General features: G+C 38.6%; 2 protein-coding genes across 3 annotated transcripts in view; one reads left to right on the top strand and one right to left on the bottom strand.

The window, feature by feature from the left end:
* Positions 1-6,121: 6,121 nt before the first annotated feature.
* Positions 6,122-20,190, bottom strand: LOC110153702 (uncharacterized protein C4orf45 homolog). The gene is made up of 5 exons (XM_020917618.2): positions 20,099-20,190; positions 16,292-16,470; positions 13,836-14,065; positions 8,818-8,879; positions 6,122-6,399 (listed from the first exon to the last, which is right to left on the bottom strand). The coding sequence occupies exons 2-5, from the start codon at positions 16,404-16,406 to the stop codon at positions 6,333-6,335; spliced, it is 474 nt and encodes a 157-aa protein (XP_020773277.2). The 5' UTR covers positions 16,407-16,470; positions 20,099-20,190; the 3' UTR covers positions 6,122-6,332.
* The window catches only part of rapgef2b (Rap guanine nucleotide exchange factor 2b), a 259,059-nt gene continuing 256,487 nt past the window's right edge, over positions 19,993-22,564 (top strand). For both annotated transcript variants that reach the window (XM_055159097.1, XM_055159098.1), the window contains exon 1: positions 19,993-20,653. In XM_055159097.1, coding sequence (XP_055015072.1) covers positions 20,585-20,653 — 69 coding nt within the window. In that variant the 5' untranslated portion in view covers positions 19,993-20,584. The remainder of the gene's footprint in view (positions 20,654-22,564) is intronic.

Here is a 22,564-nt window from a genome sequence, read left to right on the forward strand (position 1 = left end):
TTTTGTGTTTTTTTTTCTGAAGAGGGCACGTTTTTGAATGTGACTGGGCAGAAATCATTAAACCCAATCTGGCAGCACTGGCTATGAAGCTAACTAAGGAGTTAGCTGTGGACATTTGAGATGCTACAGGCTTTTTACACCAGATGTGGCAGCATTTGTGGCAGAAGTAATGTGACCAGATTTTCTAAATAAAAAACTGGGTCATCCCTGGTTTGTGGTGGTTGGCATTAAGAAAATTATGAATTGAGTGCGTAATTAAGGAAAATTGTTCTATACTGAGCCCTTTCACGACTAACATGAGTCAGTATAGTCACATTCTCTTTGTGTTTTGGTCATTTTTAAGCAGCTTTTCTGTATTTTACCTAAGCAAATGACAATGTATGCCTCTTTTTAGAGTCAGCAGGTATCAAATTGGTTAAAAATAGAGACACCAGGGACTTTTCTTATATAAAACTGGGACAAATCAATGACTGAGACACAAAGGTCACTGAGACGCACAGTGGAAATGTTGCAGCAAAACGTCAGCAGTTTGCTTGAATACTTTACTTGAATATTCCTCAGGATCAATAAAGTAATCTCTTTTTCTTTCTGTCTGAGGCTTTGTTAGACTTTAATCTGAGCTTTACTTCAATACAATCTGAGTGTGTGAAGTACCTTGCCCAGGGACACAAGAACAATATGAAACTTTTCCTCAGCAAGTATGGGATTCAAGCCTCTGACTTTTGGTTTAGTGGACAAGCACTCTAAGCAATAAGCCAATACCTCCATATAATCTTGAAATTAATTCTGGCTACACTGTAAAATGTATGACTCCAATTTTGTGTAAGTGCCACAAAAGTCATATAGACAGAAATATTAGCCCCATAAAATTCAGTAAAAAGATGGAGCACACCCAGCTCGGCCTTCTCAATGCCTATAGCGCTCTTTAAATTCAGTCCACAAACTTTAAGTGGGATTTTTGAGCACCAATACCACTGATGGAGTTTTCGGGAAATTACAGTTTATCCCCAAAAGAGAAGCTGGCATGTCTTATCATTTTAAAATTAATGCCCGTTTTTGGGGTAAAAAGTTTTACAGTTATCTGAAGCAGTCAGAATGAAGGGGATTGTTTTAGCCTTATGGGCAGGATTACAGGCTATTCTCAACATGTCTATGTGATAATGGAGAGAGATTTGATTTAACGGGTATTACAGTTTTGTGTTTTGTGGGCAAGATGGAAACAATAGCATATTACATGAAACTTTTACAATAAGATGCAGAGAATACTTAGACAAACTTTACTGATCCACAAGGGAAATTATTTGGACACAGTAGCTCACACATCACAATAATAACAATAATAATAATAATAATAATAATAATACATTGGTTTTATAGAGCCCTTTTGACGGTCACACAAAGACGGTTTGCAATACAGTAACACTAAACAAGGACAGACAGTAATGAGCAAGGGCGTAGGTTTGCATAGGGCCAGTGGGGACATGTCACAACCAATATTTGGGGAAGACAAAATAGTCCCTACCAATATTTGCCATTTTATTTTAATAATCAAAAATATAAATTTATTCCAATATTTTCCAAACTCAATACTATTAATTTAAATCAGTGATATGACAACAGGGTTACCCATGCGGCTATTTCATTGGCTGCAACAGAGTGCACCTGAAGATGCTGGCTTGAGCAGGCGAGAGTGAACATGATGCACACTAAACTTTGAAAAACTTTTCAAAAAGAACTTACTTGGCTTCATCTTCAGTTAAACTTACCTTATAATGAGTCGCAGCGGAAAAAGAGCGACTATCACCACAAGTGCACCTCCCAAACGGAGCTCTACTCGTGCGCTGTGAGCAGCTGGACTCTATTGACAATATTCCATGGAAAAATGTCTGGATATTACCTCTCAAATATCTCATCACCAACAAGCAAAGGGAAACCTACAACAAACTTCTACAGCGCTGTTATCCGCTAAACAATCATCTTAGAAGGGCAATGGATACAAACTGTACATTTTGTGAACTGAAAACTGAAACCACGTCTCACTTATTTTGGACTTGCCTAGACTCTGTGTTTTTGGAAAGAATTTATAAAACATATACACAACTTCTTATCCCATTTTACTGTTTCTTATAAACATGTGCTGTTCAGTTTTTGCAGTGTGTGTCATACAAAAAGTAAACAATATCATATAGTTAATCTATTAATCAAGTAACCTATCAGTTGGTTTCATGGGTCTCACCAAAGCTGAGACCAAACCTACACCCTTGGTAATGAGGAGCAGTCATGTGTAGGGGCTGTAGACTGTGAGGAAAAAATGTGTTTTGAGCCGTTTTTTGAAGATGTTTAGTGAGTCTGAGTTCCTGATGTGAAGGGGGAGAGAGTTCCAGAGGGTGACAACAGGCATGGCAAAGGCTCGGTCCCCCAAGTTCAGGTGCTTTGATTTGACTGTGGGAGTGACAAGGTTAAATTCGGCTGATCGGAGGCGGCGGGCGGGGGGTTTAGTGGGACTGGACGAAGGTCTGAAGGTCTATGAGGTATGGAGTATTATATATTATAATAATGAAGAGCAAAAATATGAATGGTAATAAACTCATAAGTACAAATAAAATAAAAATAGACATACAGTCATATATACACAAATATATCTCTCAGATATATAGTATACATGAGGATATAAAAAGAAAACAGTGTAAAGATAAAATAGTGATTGACATTACATAAGGTTATCTGTTGTTGTAGGTACAGGTGTATGGAGTATGAATGTAGTCCTGTGTATTTCACTATCTGAGCAGAGGGTGTAGGAGTAGGAGCCAAGTCTAACCTTGACCCTGCATGTACTTTAGTTAAACTGTTTAAGTTTATTTCATTTAACATTATGAACAATTATGTACAGCAGAGGCACAAAGAATGCAGCATTGGCAATTCATTTGTATGCTTTCACTACGACTACCAGAAACCACGGTTAACCTGTGCTATACAAATTATATACAAAGAATGAATTCTTGGCCTATAGATAGTACTTATATAATGCAGCAGCTATTTTGACAGTTTAGTGGAAAAAATATTTGATATAGCCGATGGAAATGTAGTGCCTGGAATCAGTAAGAGCTTTGGAGGTCTTCGAAACAGGACCTATGCAAAATGCAGATTGAAACCTTGCTTAGGGCTAATCAGCTACATGGTGCCCTGATATTTTAGGTTAAATCTGTGGTAAATGTGTTTTCTGGACTGAAAACAAACATGTTAGAGATGGTTACCACATAGCGATGCCTTTTGAACTCTTAAAGGTCCTACACACATTACGCAAAATTTACTCTTGTGAGATTTAAGCCATGTTAAAACGCTGTCATCTCCTCAAAAAACATGGCTGGAGTTGTATTTTGTTTCATCCACACATGTATGAGTAACCTTTACACGCTCTGTTCCACCTTGGGATGTCATGAAGCAGTGGTTTTCAAGTTAACCGCTCCCTTTTACCTTTAGTTCAGTAGAAATCATCCAAATGATTCTAGTGAAGGTGTATGGAGTTTATGGAGTGTTTTCTGTAGAAGAACTCAGTATAAATATGCAGTGTATGTGTGTTAAGCATTTGATTTCCTGAGTTTCTATAAAAGAAAAGGGGTGAAGGCCAGAGCACCAGAGCTCCACCTCTGCTGCCCACATGCTACGACAGAGAATGAAGCACAGTAGCCCATGCATTTTATTCATTACTGTAAACAACGGGTGTGTGTTACGACCCAGCCCTGCTTAGGACAAGAGAAGTAACAAAAGAAACAAGATGGATAATGAAATAAATTAAATAATGTTTAATCAACAGGGGTGTAAAAGATAAATTAACAAAACAGATTACAATATATACAGAAAATAACCTAAACTAAGAAACAAAACAACAGGACATAAAAACGAGTTAAATTAATGCACATACACAAAACTAAAGCACAAGTGGCCCCAAAGTAAACCCACAAACAGAATCAAGTGACAAAATAAATAAGAAAAAAAGAACGAAACAAGTGTCAACAAAACAACAAAAGTCAGACATGTACTAGTACAAAACAAGTGACTGACATGAAAGAGACACACAAACACAAAATGGCACACTGGCCACCAAGACCAGCAGCCCCAAAAAGGTCCTGACAATCTCCCTAAATAGGGTTAGGAGGCTGGAGGTGACGCAGGATTGGCCAGGTATAAAAGTATTCTACCAATCATGGCCTAGGGCTACCACAGCAGGATCGAGGACAGCCATCAAAACAATTTAAAGCACACGAAACTAATTACAACTGGAGGCCTGGAGCTGTGTGTCCTAAGGTAACAGGGAAGGTAAGGTAAGACATGATATATTGACCATTCAGTTAACATCATGAGGGTTAAAACAAAAGGGTCTATGGTGGGTAGCAATCAGTCCATCAGGTGATCCTTCACACAGTGTGAGCTGTGAATTATACTGACATATGACAACATTATGTGTCCTCGTTGGTGTCACTAAAACCAGTCATTTATAAAAAAAAAAAAAAAATCATACCAACCTGTGTAAAGGAAACAAAACACGACTCCAGGCATGTTTGTGATGAGGAAACAATCAATCAATCAATCAAACTTTATTTATAGAGCGCTTTTCACACACACACACAAAAAAAAAGCAACACAAAGCGCTTTACGGTGATAAAAAATAATCCAACATTTCCTTCCACCACCCCACCCCCCAACTATCTGGAATCTGACATGGCAATCTTTTTTACAACTAATTATCTGGAATCTGGAAACTTATACTAACTGTATAGAATCTGGGACACTAAGTTTCTGAACCAGTACATAAAATAAAAAAGAAACCCCTCTGCAACATCACCACATACAACAAAAACACAGTACAGACATAATCGACAAGACTAGCGACCAAGGAGGAGAGAGAATTTAAGACGACCACAAAATATAGACAGGCAGCCTCTAGCTACAGCCAGGGGGCGCTGGATACAACAGACCCACCCGCCAATTGTGGGTGGGGCAAAAGCTGCGAGAGCATAGAGAAGGTTGACGAGGTGGAGATATAACAATATTATAACATAGATCAGAAAAGAAGTCTAATATGGGCCCTTTAATATTCAAATTTTTGGAAAAGTCTGTGAGAAAAATGAACAGAAAATTTTCTTACGGAGTTCGAAGTCGAGTGCGGTAATTTGGTCCATGCATCTCCACTCACCCTGTTTATGCTAAGAAATATTACTGCTTCAGGTATCTGTTTGAATGGGGAATATAATTAAAACACAATAGACTAAAGTGTACACTATTAGAGCCCTTAAAATTATAATACATAGAGAATTAACAAAGTAGACATTTTGGCAAAGAAAGTGTAACATGGTACTAGTGGGTATTTGTATTATGAGTTGGTGCCATTCCTATTTAACAGATCCATATGCATGTTTCACAATCTATATTTAACTTTGCAAAAACGGAGGTGGGTACAGTAGCCAAAAATGTAATATGTTACTCATGTATACAAAATATTCTGATAAAAAAGTCAAAACTCAAGAGTGAAAACATCTTTGGGGAAACTACTCGTCAAGTATGTGAAAATTTGAGTGACTGTCTAGACCAGGGGTGGGCAAACTTTTTGACTCGTGGGCCACAAAAGGTTCTAAAATTTGACGGAAGGGCAGGACCAGGAGCAGATGGATGGAGTTTTTTAGTAATCCACCTCATAAGAGAAAAAAATTACAAAGCATTAGAACAAAATATCTGTCTTTCAAGTTCCACGGACGTAACATCCAATTTTTAGTTTGAAGTTAAAGTAATTGCTATCTTGTTTTGACAAAAATGAGGGATTACACCAACTGGTTTCCAACATCTATGACAAAGCATTAAATAATACACCAAATCTGGTATTTTCAAAAGATAGACTTTAAAAATGAAGGAGCGGTGCAAGAAACACAAGCGTTCAAATCAGTTCATACTGTCAACATAAAGCTTTTTTCACATTTAGATATTGCTTTGTCACAGTGAGGAAGTGAGCAAAACTGTCACTCAAGAATATTTTTACTCTCCAGTTTCAAGTAAATTTCCTCAAAAATGTCATATATATGTTATACCTTTATGTCTATACAGTCACATTATATTAGTCCTCCGCAGCAGTGTCTGGATTTTAGACCATTGCGTCTAATCGGAAAAGATATTTTGACTATTATCCTCTCACCAAAATGAAAATTAACTTCAGAAAAGCAGAGAGCAAATTGGCAGCGTTGATACATCCGTTGCTCTAAGCCATTTCTAAAATTGAATAGTTGCGAGAAAAAAAAAACAAGGAACAAAGTTTAATCAAAGTTACAGCATCCCATCTGTCATCAACGCCCATTCTCTGAGGAAAACTTTTTGTGTGCTTGAAGTGGTGAGTCAGATGCTGTCTTCTTCCTGGAACCAACACAACATAAATAGTAAAGTATGAATATATTTGTATATGCTTAAAAGTCCTATATTACACAAAAATTACTCTTGTGACCTTCAAGTCATGTTATAATGCTGTTAAATCTGTGTATCATTCATGCATTCGTTTTTCAATATAAAACCAAAAATAAACACAAAATCGAAAACTGAAAAAAACAAATCGTTATCTGTTTTTTTCATTTTGGTTTTGGAGACAAATAATGAAGAAAATAGTTGTTTTTTTCCTTTTCTTATTTTTGATTTTACATTGAAAAATGAAAGAATGAATGGTACACGAATTGTGTTACCTCCTCAAAAACATACCTGCAGTTGTGCTTTGTTTCAGTCGCATGTTTGTGTAGCCCATCTATATAATATATTTTGATGAAATGTTAAATTATGTCGTATTTATCAATTACAGTATATGCACTGTTAATTTATTAAATTTGAATGTAATTAATACATTGTAGCATCGAGAGCAGCCAGGAAATGGGTGGTGCCGATAGTTGGGGGTCCAGCTATAAAAGTAGGTCAGACACGCCCATCCAGTTGCTGTGAGTGTGGCCTGCGCTCAGGTGTTGTAGCCCTGCGTGCCTCGCATGTATTGAACCGCTTGGATAAAATAAACGTTGCAAAACGGAACTATTTGCCTGGATTATTTAAGAGTGCAACATTTGAGTAATCCTGCATTATCAGTCTGTTTACAACACCAAAGCTCAAAATGGTCTGTTCCACCTTGTGATGTCATACTCCATACACTTTCCCAAGAATCATTTGGATATTTTAGCCCTGGAATTACCCATCTTTACTGAATTAAAGCTACATGACATCCCAAGATGGAACAGAACGAACGAATGAATGAATGAATGATTAATAGCCTTTATTTGTCAATTTCTTCACATGCACATATAAAGAAATCGAAACTGGACCTGTCACCCCGTTCGTATATTACAAATATGCAATATACAGTACATGGGGAAAACTACGTGGACCGGACTAGAAGACAGGTAGCAGATAGGAATAAACAATGCAGCATAACATGAGGATTGGGGGAGGACGAAATAAAGAGAACAGCCCAAGACCATGCCCCTTAACTGGGGGATAGTATAGTAGAGTGCACACACACACACACACAAAACACCTCCGCACATCAGCACATAGTCAAAACACAGTACAAACATTTCACAGGACTAACATCAGGGTAGGGGAGGCTGTGGAGTTAACCCAACGTAGGCAGGCAACCATCCAGATCTGCAGCCACTGGACGCTGGATACCACAGACCCACCCACCAGGCCGGGGGTGCAAAGCTGCGAGGGGTTGGGTATTCGGAGTAATCTCTGGGGGAGTTGATACCAACCAGTGCTGGCTGTCGAGGGCCAATGATATTATTCGTGTTGTTTGGGTATAGAGCGAGCAGCTGCTTTTTAAATTTCCACAGCTACTCTTTTTTATTCATATATTGGTCTCAAGTCCTTTCCTCTTTGCAAAGCTTCGAGTTTTCTCCAAGATGTTATCCAATATTGTGATTTAGAGCCACCATGTCCATCCAACCGGTGGTCAGTGACCGCGAACCCGGCCCATAGTCAGAAGTTCAAGCGCTCACAGCTATGCTCCTCATTTCTGTCATTCTGGGCAGCCAAGTGGGGTTTTGAACAGCTGCCTCAGTAATTCAAATTGTCCAAAAAATCAGGGCCATGCTTAATCCAATCAGCAAATGTCCTGCAATCAGGGTTCAGAATAGGCAAATGTCTTCCACAGACTGGGGCAAACAAGTCCCCCCTGAACCTGTATTCCAAGATGTCAGTGGCGCTGAGAGCCCACCTTATGAAATCCATAGTTAATTTACTTTTGGAAGAGCAGAGCAGAGAGAATTTCTCACAAGTATAAGACACTAGACACTAGACTAGATGAGACAAAGAAGCAAAGCAGGGAAGAAAAGGGGCAAGAGACAAGAGAAAAAGCGTTTGCCCTCACCAAGAGGCAAACGAGATCCAAGACATTGTGATCTTTGGAGATATAGACAGACTAATAACGCAGGGTTACGCAAACATATGTGAATGAAACAAAACACAACTTCAAGTATGTTTTTGATAAGTTAACAACATTCTAACATGGCCTAAAGCTCACAAAAGTTGATTGTATATAATTATAATTATATATATATATATCAAATGATTAAATAAATGAACTGATCTAATAGAAACTCCTCCTTTTGTAAGTTGAAAATAAAGGATCCATAGATGTCTTATTCTCTTGTTTAAACCGTGTACATGCTGTTTTGTCTGGAGTGCACCTGTTTGAATTATATATGTGGTCACTCAGTATTACAGCCCTCTCACTGGAGCCCACGTGTAACTGGATTCTCACACAAAGAACACAAGACAGAACCGAACTCAGAGTGTTACCGTGGAGGTGGTTGGAAGCGCTGAGCCACTGTGTCTTCCACTGCAGCGCGGATGTCTGTTTTCTGCAACACAATACAGTATGCACATTAAATTTGACCCATGTTATAATTTTGTAACCTCATCAAAACCTGGAGTTGTGTTTTGTTTCATTCACACATGTTTGAGTAACCCTGAATTACTGAGCTATCTACATCTCCAAAACTCAAAACACTCCTCCTTGTGATGTCACGAAGCGGTAGTTTTCAAGTTAACAGCTACCTTTTGTCTTTTGCTCACTAGAGATACGCAATTTCAGGGCTGAAATGATCCAAATGATTCTAGTGAAGGTGTGTGGAGTTTAAAAACACACTGGAGCACTTCCTGTATCATGTAAGTCAGCCTAAATATGCAGGATTTGTGTGTTAAACATGTGTGAATGAAATAAAACACAACTCCAGGTTTCTGATGTGGAAACAACAATATAACACAGACCCGGAAATAGCATAATATGGGCCCTATAACCTTTGTACTCAAGTAAAAGTACAGTTACATGGCTAATAATATATTACAAGTACAATTACTGCTGCCAAAACTGTACTTAGGTATGAGTAAAAAGTTCACATAAAATACAGCCTACGAACCAAAGTACTGAACTCAATTAAAGAAGCAGTTTATATCAATCTTTTATATAAAATTTGATCAATCAAAGTGTTTATAACTGTGAAAGTTGTTTTAAACTACAATTAAACTACTGTAATTATTCTAAATCAGGGTCAAAACCAGGTCTAAACCAGGTCTAAACCAGAACTAAACCAGAACTAAAACCAGGACTAAATCCAGACTAAAGCAGAACTAAACCTGGTCTAAACCAGAACTAAATCAGAATGAAAACCAGGACTGAACCAGGTCTAAAACCAGGACCAAACCAGGTCTAAACCAAGACTAAACAAGGACTAAAACAGGACTAAACCAGAACTAAAACCAGGACTAGACTAGGTCTAAACCAGGTCTAAAACCAGGACTAAAACAGGACTAAACCAGGTCTAAAACCAGGTCTAAACCAGGACTAAACCAGTTCTAAACCATGTCTAAACCAGAACTAAACCAGAACTAAAACCAGGACTAAACCTGGATTAAACCCGGACTAAACCAGAACTAAACCCGGACTAAACCAGAACTAAACCTGGTCTAAACCAGAACTAAATCAGAACTAAAACCAGGACTGAACCTGGACTAAACCCGGAATAAACCAGAACTAAACCTGGTCTAAACCAGAACTAAATCAGAACTAAAACCAGGACTGAACCAGGACTGAACCAGGACTAAACCAGGACTAAACCAGGTCTAAACCAAGACTAAACCAGGACTAAAACAGGACTAAACCAGGTCTAAACCAGATCTAAACCAGGACTAAACTAGGTCTAAAACATGTCTAAAACAGGTTTAAAACCAGGACTAAATCAGGACTAAACCTGGTCTCAAACAGGTCTAAAACCAGGACAGAATCTTGCAGCTAACCATAACGAGAATATGAATCGGCCCGGGGGAAATCGATAAATTACTGAAACATGCATGGGTGACATCTGAAACCCCTGCAGGCATGTTTTGATGAGAGAAAAATATACTGAACACAATTAAAGAAGCATTTTATATCAGTCTTTTATATAAAACTTAATCAATCAGTGTCTAAAGTGTTTAAAACTGTAAAAGTAGTTTTAAACTACAATAACAATTAAACTACTTTATCCATCCATCCATCTTCGTCTGCTTATCTGGGGCCGGCAGTCAAAACAGGGACTTCCAGACTTCCAGCTCACTCACACACTTCCTGCAGCATTTCTGGGGGGATCCCAAGGCGTTCCCAGGCCATCAGAGAGACATAGTCCCTCCAGCATGTCCTGGGTCTTCCCCGAGGCCTCCTCCTGGTGGGACGTGCCCAGAACACCCAAAGCTCATGACCATAGGTGAGTTTAGGAATGTAGATTGACCGGTAAATCAAGAGCTTTGCCTTTCGGCTCAGCTCCCTCTTCACCACAACGGTCCGATACATCGAATGCATCACTGCCGACACTGCACCGATCCACCTGTCATTCTCACGCGCCATTCTCCCCTCACTCGTGAACAAGACCCCGAAATACTTGAACTCCTCCACTTGAGGCAGGAACTCTCCACCCACCTGGAGAGGGCAAGCCACCTTTTTCGGGTCAAGAACCAAGCCAACAGGGCAACAGCAATTGCAAACAGCAGAGATGAGATCCTGTGTCCAAATTCTGTCCATAAATACAGTGAACAGAACAGGTGACACAGGGCAGCCCTGGGAACATGCACTGGGAACAGATCTTAATGCCAGCAATGCAAATACAGTTCCTGCTCCGGTCATACTGGGACCGGACAGCCCTTAAACTACTTTACGAATTCTAAATTACATGTACAAGTTCATGTTTAAAAACTGATGCAAAAAAATACAATTAACCAAAATTGGTGACGTAGATTTGTGGGCTGAGCATTGGACAGAATCTTACAGCTATCCATAAGGACGATACGAATACGACCTGATAAATTACTGAAACATGCCTGGGTGACATCTAAAACCCCTTCAGGCTTGTTTGGATGAGATAACAACGTTATAACATGGGAGAAAGCTAAAAATAAAACAATACTCCCTCTCAAAATATGAAAGAATTATGATAAATGACTTGGCTGCAAAACAGCACATCATTGTATTCTACCAAAATACCACTGGCCCTATGTATTTTGCAGTTAAACCAGTTATGTGTTATTAGAGCACTATAGGACTATACAGCTCAATCAATGGACCATTAATCATTAGAAACAGCTGCAGACGTCATCTCCTTGGTGTTCCTTATTGCTACTGACAATATATAATTATTTTGTGACAACTTACAGCAAGCTAAATATATTCACACCCCGGGGAAATGACACACGGCACATTCTGATTTCCTCTTCCAGTGGGTAATTATTTGTATTTATTTTATTGTAATGCCCCTTGAGATGTGCCATTTCCTTTTTGAGATTTGGATTTAAGGTTGTGCAAAAGAAGAACAAAAAAAGAACAAAATGAACTAACTAAAAACAAAACATGTATTTATTTTAGTCTATTCTGGGGCTAAAACGTTAAATACTGTGACTTTATCCATAGACCAGATCAAAAAATCTAAAGTATCTTCATGAAAACAAGTGCCACCATGAGGACAAGCTACAGGTCAGATCTGTGGAGAGGCGACCATACTTTAAAGTTAAAGTCATACTATGTGACATCCCAGGCAGTGCAACAACATCCCCATGGAAACAAACAGAACAGGAAGGCAGAATAGTTGCACAGTGCACCTTTAAAACTTTTAAAACTTTTTAAAACTGCTGCGCTGTCCCTCCCTCAGGAACAACTCAGTCACAGTTGCCCATACATATTTAATACTGAAGTTTTGTATCATTCAAGTTAGCATAACATTGAATTGCGGTCACATATTCAGTGTGTTGTACTGCAATACCAATCCAAAAAATACTCTGCAACTCATTTAAAGGGCCCATATTACTCATATTATTTTCTGATCTATGATATAATACGTCCTCATCACAAACACACTTGGAGTTGTGTTTTGTTTCATTCACACAAGTTTTAATGCACAAACCCCTGCAGATTTAGCTCCATTCTACCTTGGGATGTCATGTGATAATACAGCAAGTGCTCCAGACACCTTCAGCAGAATCATTTGGATAATTTCAACCCCTGGAATTGCCAGTCTCTCGTAAAAGTAGCTGTTAACTTAGCTGTAAACAGTAGAGCCGGACCAATATATCGGTTGGCTGATATTATTGGCCGATATGAACACTTGGAAATATCGGCTATCGGCCTAAATCTTGTCGATATGGGCTGATATTTCATATGGGCATGTTATACCTCATTATAAAGCTTAGACTCTCTAGATTATGTTCATTTAATCAAATTTACAGACACGTGAGTGACATGACTCTGGGGGTGTGTTCAGGGACAGTACGGCCACAGACACAGTTAAATTACTCCGCAGATAAATATTGATGCGGAGTCACATATTAGGACATTTATCTGTCTACACCCGCAGCCATAGATCTATGTGCAACACTGAGATTATATACATTTTATGGACAATGGGTTTAAGTCTGGATTAAAAGGACATTTATTAGTGCAGACTTGTGATCTGAGAGGAGCCTGTGTGAGCGGTGAGTATTGAAAATATGTCTGTTTTGAAGCTAGTTTTGGTTATTTCTCATGGGTTAGAGATTAGCTTCTGTAGCTCCCGCACATAAACAGGCTGTTTTCTCTGACAATGGCCTCGAGTAAAGTGACTATATTGGCCATATATATGTTACTGGACCTGCACTGATACGTAAATGAGCTGTGAATAGAGGTCTGAATAATCGACATTTACGCATATAATTAATTACCGCGGCGTGCACGCATTTACCGCTGAAGGCTAATAGCGATAGATTACTTTCTTTACTGGCTAGAATGTAATGAAAAAATGCCATTAGGCCGACCTACTGTCTGTAAATATGACGTAAAGAGGCAGAATAACAATAAATGTTGCCTAAATAAACCCAATTTAAAATTCACTAGAGCCAAACCTACGTTTCTTAAACAATTCAAGATTTACAGTGAATTTTACATCACTAAATGTATCAGCAATTATATCGGGTATTGGCAGCTCCAATTCCCATTTTTTCAGTATCATATCGGCCGCAACAAAATCCATATCGGTAAAGCTCTAGTAAACAGACTAATAAACCAGGATTAAGTGTGTAATATAGGACTTATATAGGATTTATTTTTATCCCTCACTCAGGAAAAACCCATACACATTTGCCCATGCATATTTAAGCCTGTATTTATTTTTCATTCAAATGAGCATAACATCGAATTGCAGACACGTATTCAGTGAGTTGTATTGCGCTACCATTCTGAAAAATTACTCTGCAATGTGTTTAAAATATGACTCAATATTTGTCTAAGCTGAGAACTGCTCTATTGTTTACTGTTGTACCTTGATTTGCATGTTGCTGAGTAGAGCCTCCTGGTTTAGCCTCTGGTTGTAGTACCAGCCCCAGCCGACCCCGCCCACATAGCTGTCCCGAGACCTGTGTGGAGGGGTGTGGGGGGCTGCCCTCCACAGGTATCCCAGGTCACCCGTGGACTCCGACGACCCGCCGCCTTCTCCTATGTACCGGGGGAAGTCGCACAACCGCTGCCTGTAGTCGCCAATTCCATCAGGGCCTGGGGGGAAAACAATAAATGCCACATTTGCCAATTTCTTTATAATATTGTTGATGTGTGTCGGTGCAATCCCTCAGTTGTAATTTGTGGTCCAAGAGTGGCACAAGAGTTTTAATCATCTTATATTACGCAAAAGTGAGCTTTAAGCCATGTTATAATGTTGTTGTTAGACTACTGCCCCCACGACCCGGCCCTGGATAAGCGGAAGAAAATGGATGGATGGATGGATGGATAATGTTGTTTCCTCCTCAAGAACATAGTTGTGTTTTGTTTCATTTACACATGTTTGAGTAACCCTTTATTATTCGTCTGTCTACATCTCCAAAGCTCAAAATGCTCTGTTCCACCTTGTGATGTCATGAAAAAGTAGTTGTCAAGTTAACAGCTACTGTTTACCTTTAGTTCAGTAGAGATTAGTCATTCCAGGGCTGAAATTATCCAGTTGAGTTTAAAAACAAAGTGGTGCAGGTATGTTTTTCATGAGGAAACAGCATTATAACACAGATCAGAAAGTAGCATAATATAGACCCTTAAAAAAAAAAATAAATAAATATTTGATAGATAAAGCCAAATATTGAAACCTTTGTAATTAGTGTAAACATATTTTGTTGACATGGACAGCAACGTAACCTAGACAAACATAACATGCAAACTGCTTTTTGGACACCTACACCTTAGTCAAATAAAGCATGGTGTAGGTTTACTAAATCGTGTTACTTAATTATGCGGTGAGTGTATTAATTACGAAGTCACTACTGTAAACCTGAATCATTCTTAATAAAAGTATTTGTTCATGCTTTAGAAAACTATTAAAAGTACAATTATTATAAAGTGTTACCCTTTTTGTGGTAAACAGGTATGCTGTTGTGAATATTTTACCACCAGTGCCTGGGGTGGTGTGCCAGATGATGTCAGAATTATACTAGCAGTTTGGTGCAGACTTCTAATAATATGATGTAGAACAAAATAAAATATCAAGAATGAAATTAAGTAGATTGTTTTATGCTTCATGACACTGACCTATACCAATATCAGTTTTTGAATTAACTCCTGCATATTTTATGTCACCATGATATACTTTGAATTAAAACTAAGCAAAAAAGCTGCAAAAATTCTCTGCTAAGTTGCATAGTTTATACTTCTTACGACTTAAAAATAAGCTTTACAAATACACATTACTTTAAAGCACATGACAGGTTAGGCTACACATTTCACTAAAAGTTAAGAACATTATATTAAAGAGAGAGGGAGAATAGAGATTTTACCAAAAAATCTTGCCATTTTTTTCCCCCTTCTAGTTCTATTATTTTTGTTAAGTTAATTTTACTTCCTGGTTGGACATGGGCCGCAGATACGACATACCATAGAAGTAATTCTATAACTCCTACTTAGCAACCATACTGTAAACAAGAACCAAAATATCACAAAAGTTATGATTAGATGGATAAATATAACAGACAACACCTTTAATTTGTTAAATGAAGGTTTAAACTGCATGTTGAAGACACAGTAAGAGGTATTCCATTTTAAACTTCTACATCGCGCTACATCCTGTAATTTTGTACTTTTTCCTTTCTTTTCAACTTTTCTTCACAAATTGCCACTTAAATAATGTATATGGTCTAATTTTTCATTTATATATGGGTAGATTACAAGCAATTACATGACCATTTGCTGCCTATATTAAACCTTTTAGCACATTACATTTCACTTCAGTCAACCACTTTCTACAACGACTACAAGAAATAAAATATATTTCTCAGTCTATCTTTTATACAAGGCTATAATTTGCATTTTTCCAATTCGGCAAAGGCTGTCCGCTGCAATTTTTACGTCCTTGTTTCCAAATTACATACGATTTTCAATTTGTACCAATCAACATTATCACAGAGCAGCGCTGCATGATAAATCAAATCAAATTTTGAAAGGACACAATTTGCAAATTTTAAATACAAACCCTGTATTTTAGATCTGTACAATCTTTGAAAAACATGTCATTCTTATATTAGTATGTCAGTTCTTATTTCATTCTTTTTGTCAATTCTCCTGGACGTGTTTAAAATGTGAACTCTGACTCCTGTTATCAAAATAAATTGAAAATCTAATCGCAAAGGCAATTCTTACCAGAAAAATCACAATATTTTTCCCAAATCATTCATCCCAAGCAGGTATGCAGTAAATATACACACATGATAGAAAAGTATACCTTATATATTTTATCCATACCTGTAAAAATGATCCTTTGGCCATAGTGGTGGGCTTCCCTGTTGTTACTCATCTCTCCCATCGCAGCATAAGTAGTAGCACATGGAGTAGTGTATCCGTGGTTTGCTGATAACATGAGCCCAGTAGCTTGCTCAGGTCGCGGGGTCACAGCTGGTTGCCATGGCGTCCACCCTCATGGACTACAAACAACAACACGAGATGGATCACTTCTGCTGCTCAGCTGTGTCCACACGGTTATACAGTATGTTTAATGTAGACGAGTCATGCTTCACCTATTAATATAATGAGAATGTTAATGTTATTACCATAGATATAAAGATCCATTGATGATAATACCGTATTTTCCACACTATAGGGCACACTTAAAAGCCTTTAATTTCATCAAAAAACGACTGTGTGCCTTATAATCCAGAGCGCCTTATATATGAATTTATTGGGGTGTCTTAGTATGACTTAAGTCAGGCATGTCCAAACTGGCCCGGGGGCCAAATGCGGCCCTCAGACATTTTTTCTTGGCCCTCAGGATTCCAGGTGAATTGGCCCAAATTTCCTTGCATCAATGAAAAGTAAACTTTTTTACTGCAAGGTTTTTGAAAATCTACCTTGATAAAGCCAATTTTCAATATTTAGTGTGTGGTTTTAAGATCTTAGCATGAATAAAGACTGATGGTTCATTCTAACATGTTTAAACATGCACAATTTCAGTTATTCGCTGTACTGAGCTCTAGTCTACGGCCCACTGCTTATTTGTGTTTAGATATGTGGCCCTTGATGAAAAAAGTTTGGACATCCCTGACTTAAGTAAACTACAAAGTCGCACCACTTGCAGCATTACGGCTACCGTAGTCACGAGCATCGCGGAGTAATACATACTGTGATTCCTTTTAATATCAAAATGTACCTGTCAAGAGACACGCTTATAATGCCGACTTTAAACTCAAGCCTATTATAAAGTTAAAGTGTGAGCTGTGTGGGAGCAGTGGATGAGAGAAAGCGAACACACATTCACCAAGACAGGGAGACAGCGCCGAGCGACTTACGCCACGATCTGCCAATGGATCGTAGATGCTTGGGCTAAGGATCAGTAATAACTGTGGTCCGAGCTTTCACCAAGACCGGAATCATCACTGAACTGCCAGGTAACAGTAACAAAACTGACTCAGATAATGACGAGAGGGATGTGGGCATGCTGGACACCGTAATCACCCAACTGTTTGAACAATTTTGAGTTATTGTGAATACACTAACAATTTAGATCCTCAGACAGTATTTTTTTTACACGCTACAATTGAACAAAGCTGAGAGTTATTGTGAACGTGTTAAATAAAGTTTGACTGACTTATCTAACTGTTGCGTTTCATTTAATGTGCCTTATATTTTGGTGTGGTTTATATGTGAAAAAATTTCAAAATAGACCATTCAATGACACCTTATAATCCAGAGTGCTCTATAGTGCAGAAAATACGGTAATTTGTTTTTATACAGTATGTATTTAAAGGGGCCAAGTCATGTAATGATAAATGGTCACATTTTTATTCATATAGCGCTTTTCCACCTCTGAGGCACTCAAAGCGCTTTACATCAAGGAACCACTCACCCATCCACACACACAGACATTATGACATTTTGACCATGTTTCACTGGTGTTTCCCTATCATTAACTTACTCAAAGTTGTGTTTTGATTGTTTCATGGATATTTGAGTAATCCTCTATTGTCCTAACCTGATTCATCAGTCGGTTTCACTTTGTAGAAACTGTCTAACCTTGCAGTGTTAGAATTTGTTCGCTCGATGGTAGGCGGGTATTTTTTTTAATTTAACCAATCGCTGCTGTTTGGTCGTGACGTATGTAATGCACCACTAACAGGGCTAACTGGAATATTAAGCTTTTCCCAAATCCTGTAGGAAGAAGGGCAATAACATCTTTCCCCTTGATAAAATTCACCAAATATTCTCTTTGTTCTGGCTTTAAATCCTTCATCAGCCAGCCTGGCTAGTACTGTCCTGCATTTGAGACTTGAGTTCACAGAAATTCTTATTTTCACCCACAGCAGTGAAATGTCACTATAAAAAACAGAGGTCTCTCAATTCTTAAGCTTTGAACTACGTTCGGTCATTAAGCCAAGCAATACTGAAGTTTAAGTAAAACAAAACACAGAAAAATTATGTACATATGTTACACAGTATTTCAGTTGGAAGAGCATTTGTCCACTGATCAGAAAGTTAATGGTACCTGCATTCACTGGTGTATGATTGTATGTGTGAATAGGTGAGTGGTTTCTTGATGTAAAGCAATTTAAGTGCCTTGACCATTCATAGTTTAATACATGAAAAAACATAATAACTCTTTTATAAATATATTGTCAAATTTTGATAATTTGGTTTGATAAAATATTGACAGTCTATTAAGACAATAAAAATAAGATATACAAAATATTTATACTCAAATTGTGGTTTTGCACTTTGTTTATCCAAATCTCTTTTATGATATTGAGAAATTAAGAAAATTACCCAATGATCATCACTACAATGCTATAAGCTATAACAGTGCATACTTTGTGTCCTTGGGCAATACACTTGTTCCACCTTGCGCCTGGTGCTTCTGTACAGTATGAATGGATGAAATATTTCCTTGATATAAATGCACTTGATTAAAATGTAACTTGTTTTTGGAGATGTAAAAGTGCTATAATAGTTTTAAGAGGTAGAGAATTTTAATAAAACATGCCTGTCAGTCGTTCAGAGGAGGACAGTTGTAGACTCCAGGAGAAATGTCACAGAAATCAATGTTTGTCCACCAATCAAAAGGTGAAGCAATTCTAGCTCAGACCTGTTTTTGGGCAAACCACTTCACTTGCCACATATGTGTGTGTGTGTGTGTGTGTGTGTGTGTGTGAGATTCATTGGTGATCTGGGTTACTTGATATTTAATAAGGCCATAGTTTAACAAAATGTTTAAATAATAAAGTACTTAAAAAAAATTACCACATTAGCCCTGACCAGTCCCCATAAATCAGATGAACTTTATATTTTAGCCCTATTAAATTAAATTATTTCTATTTAAATATTTTTCCGTGATTTTTGTGGGATTGTGATATTTTATGAGACATCCTGGGATAGTCTGTCTTTAGAGGAGAGGAGTTACACTTGTTGGTCACTAGGTGGTGTCAGATGACCGTCTGGCCACGTCGCGTCTCCTCCCCGCTCCAGAACAGTTTTTTGTTTTAGGACTCGCCCATGAGACGTCCCCCTGCGACCGAGTCTCCATCAAGTTACACACCAGCACACCCGGAACGGAAACGCAAACATTTCTCTTTCTCAATAAGATCGGTCCATCTCTGCAGAGCGTGACGATTATTTCGACAACAAATAGTAAATGTAACTAAATGCAACAATTCATGGATATACATAGCGAATAAAGAAAAATAGAGATCAACATAAATAATAATATGATCATGATAATATGAAAAATACAATTCATGTTATGCATTTTTTGTAGGAACTGAAACCTGTCTGTATTCTTGACTGAACTCAGAGACATAACATTTTGCAGAACATATGGAATACAAAACATGAATTCACTTTTCACTGTAAACCATGTACACCTTGCCAGGATGTCCTTTCGAGAGCATTTCTTATCGTGAAAATCCAAAACGGAAGCTTTGGTTTTCCTCTGTGCGCTTTGACAGTGGCGTGTCAGTCACCATGGTGGCACACAACAGAGTGGAGCGGCGGACCTTCCTTCTCTATTAGCCCCATTAAAATGCTTATGTAAAGCATACTGTAAACAAGCGGACTGGGGTTTACCTCTAATTATGGGCTACAGGCTGATGGTGACTGGATAACCGCTTTCCTTCTGCCTACTTTCTGTTTCCTGGCTCCTCCATGGAATTCTTTCCGTCGCTAAAATGCTGAAGAGACAAGGAATGGCTTTGATGAACAGTGTCTTGCACAGAGGGACAGTTTTAACAATAAGGAAATAATACGAACAAAGTATCAGAGGACTGTATTTTACCAGAGTTGACCCTCTGTGGGTGTTCACAGAGAACCAGAGTTTGAGCCGGGACGCGCAGGAGCCAGACGGACAGCCCGGGGAGAGCGCACGGCTGTCGGGCTCGCGTCGTGGCCTGCCTGGCTCGGGGGCACTCCCAGCCTTTATCCGCTAGCCCCAGCGCTCAGGACGGGGACATTGGCGGACCTTAACAGCATTCCCGAACCCTCCTGGATCTTCCTACACCACCACATAACAGGATAAGTGGCCCATTCGCCCTGCCGCCGGACTCTTCCCACACAATGGCGTCCTATGTGGATAACAGTTTTCGGCAGGCTGTGATGCTCAATCCGGCTGATCGGACGCAACAGGTCAGATAAAGCCGCAAATTTTCTCTTCCCTCATCTCCATTTGTGCCTTTTGTATTACACTGCTTGTGTCCATTTGGTTGTCAGTTATTATATTACAATAACCTTTATCCTAAACATAGTTGGAGGGTTTTGGACATGCAACTGTTGCCTGCACAGTCCTTGTGGCTACATCCCGCTAAGCCTCTATCAGCCCAGATAATCGCGGCTACTTACCAGAAATACTACGAGCTAGAACTGGTCAACCATAACACTGTAGCCTGTTTAGCATTTGAAGTATTATTCCTCAACTATAACACTGTGATTTGCATGAGGAAAAAGTTCTGTGGGCCAATAAGCAAAGGCGCGGACTATGAGAAAACAGACTTGAGCTAATTTGGCTAATTGCTAGTAAACATTAGCTATGCGCATTTGCACGTGTTTTTAGCATTACTACATGCTTATTTCTAGCCTGTTAGCTGGACTGTATGCATATGCGTCTTGTCTGGGGCCCACGGACGGTCGTGAGCTAATTCTGCGGGCTGTGGTTGTTATTCTTGGGGCACGTACTGCACAATCACACCGCTGGTCCCATTTGCGTGTGGCCATTGTAACTGTGCAGACCTAAACGTGCAAAATCTAGCGTGGACTGGAGCATTTTGGGGTTGGGGTATCACCACAAACCGTACATGGGTATCGTTCATTTACGCATCGCCATCGTTTTTGACCAGACACCTGCTTTACCAAAGGTTTTACGCACAATGGACGATCAATAGGCCACCACTTAAACCCCCCAGGCTCCAGTTATGGTGACACAGTAGTCCAAGAGGCTATTATGGTCCAGCTTGTTAACTATATGCTCACACAGTCTGCTTAGAGCTTTGCGTTAAGAGGGCTATCATTTGTGTTTGTGACAGGTGCCTTCATGGCCGTGGAGGGGAGTAGGAATATTGGAATCTGGAAGCAGTCAGTGTTTAGTGACTGTAAACACTCCATCAACAAGTCAAATTGCCTATGGGGAGCTCTAAGCTATTGATTTCTGCCTGCTCACTGGGGATAGGCTTGGAGTAGGTCTAATTTTGCAGTGTTAATAACATCAGAATAACAAAGTCAGCTTATTGAATTTGAGGAATGTGGCCAATGGGCTCTGACATGTAGCATCTGGTTTGGTATGAATGCAAATGTGCAAAATTTGGATAACGGTTGGCTAGTAGGGTGTGATTTTGTACAATTATTCAGCCTATTAATTTATACTAAGAATGTGTAATGTAAATTTGAATACAGTTAGCAGTTCAACTCCTGTAGCCTGGATTTGGGGCAGGTAATAATCAAAAGTTCATAATAACCTTAATTAAGCATGAATAAAGACCTAATTCAGTATGAACAAACATATTCTTAATAATGATTCAGTAACTAACTACACAATGAATATTCCTAACCTTTAACTTATTTAAAGGTATAGTATGGTAAGTTTTTGGAGGTGGCACTTCACCTGCATGATTCCACGTAAATAAAAAGTTAAAACCATAATACGGGACATTTTCCATGGATATGAGTATGTTTTATGCCATACTGTGGAATATTATAGCCAAAGGAACAACATAACCATGTTAGCAGGCTCTTAGTCAGGTTTACAGAGATGAAAGCCAACTCAAAAATTTTTTCCAGGTTTTTCAGTGCAATAAAAACAACCAAGAAAAAAGTTACATACTGAGGCTTTAAGTAGTTACTGTACCTGAATCTAGGGCTGCTTTATGATAGAAAAAATCAGTATCACATTATTTTGGTCAATATTGAAATCCCGAGTATTTTTTAGTTACACGATGCATTTATTTATGCAAAACTTTCTAATTTAATATAAATATAGGCTACAAACATGTACCTTAGAGCAATTTTGCGATGTATAAAACATAAAATAAATGAAATATACTTTGA

Source organism: Boleophthalmus pectinirostris, unplaced genomic scaffold (assembly GCF_026225935.1).
Source record: "Boleophthalmus pectinirostris isolate CB_2022bp ecotype Guang Dong unplaced genomic scaffold, ASM2622593v1 HiC_scaffold_23, whole genome shotgun sequence".
NCBI lineage: Eukaryota > Metazoa > Chordata > Actinopteri > Gobiiformes > Gobiidae > Boleophthalmus > Boleophthalmus pectinirostris.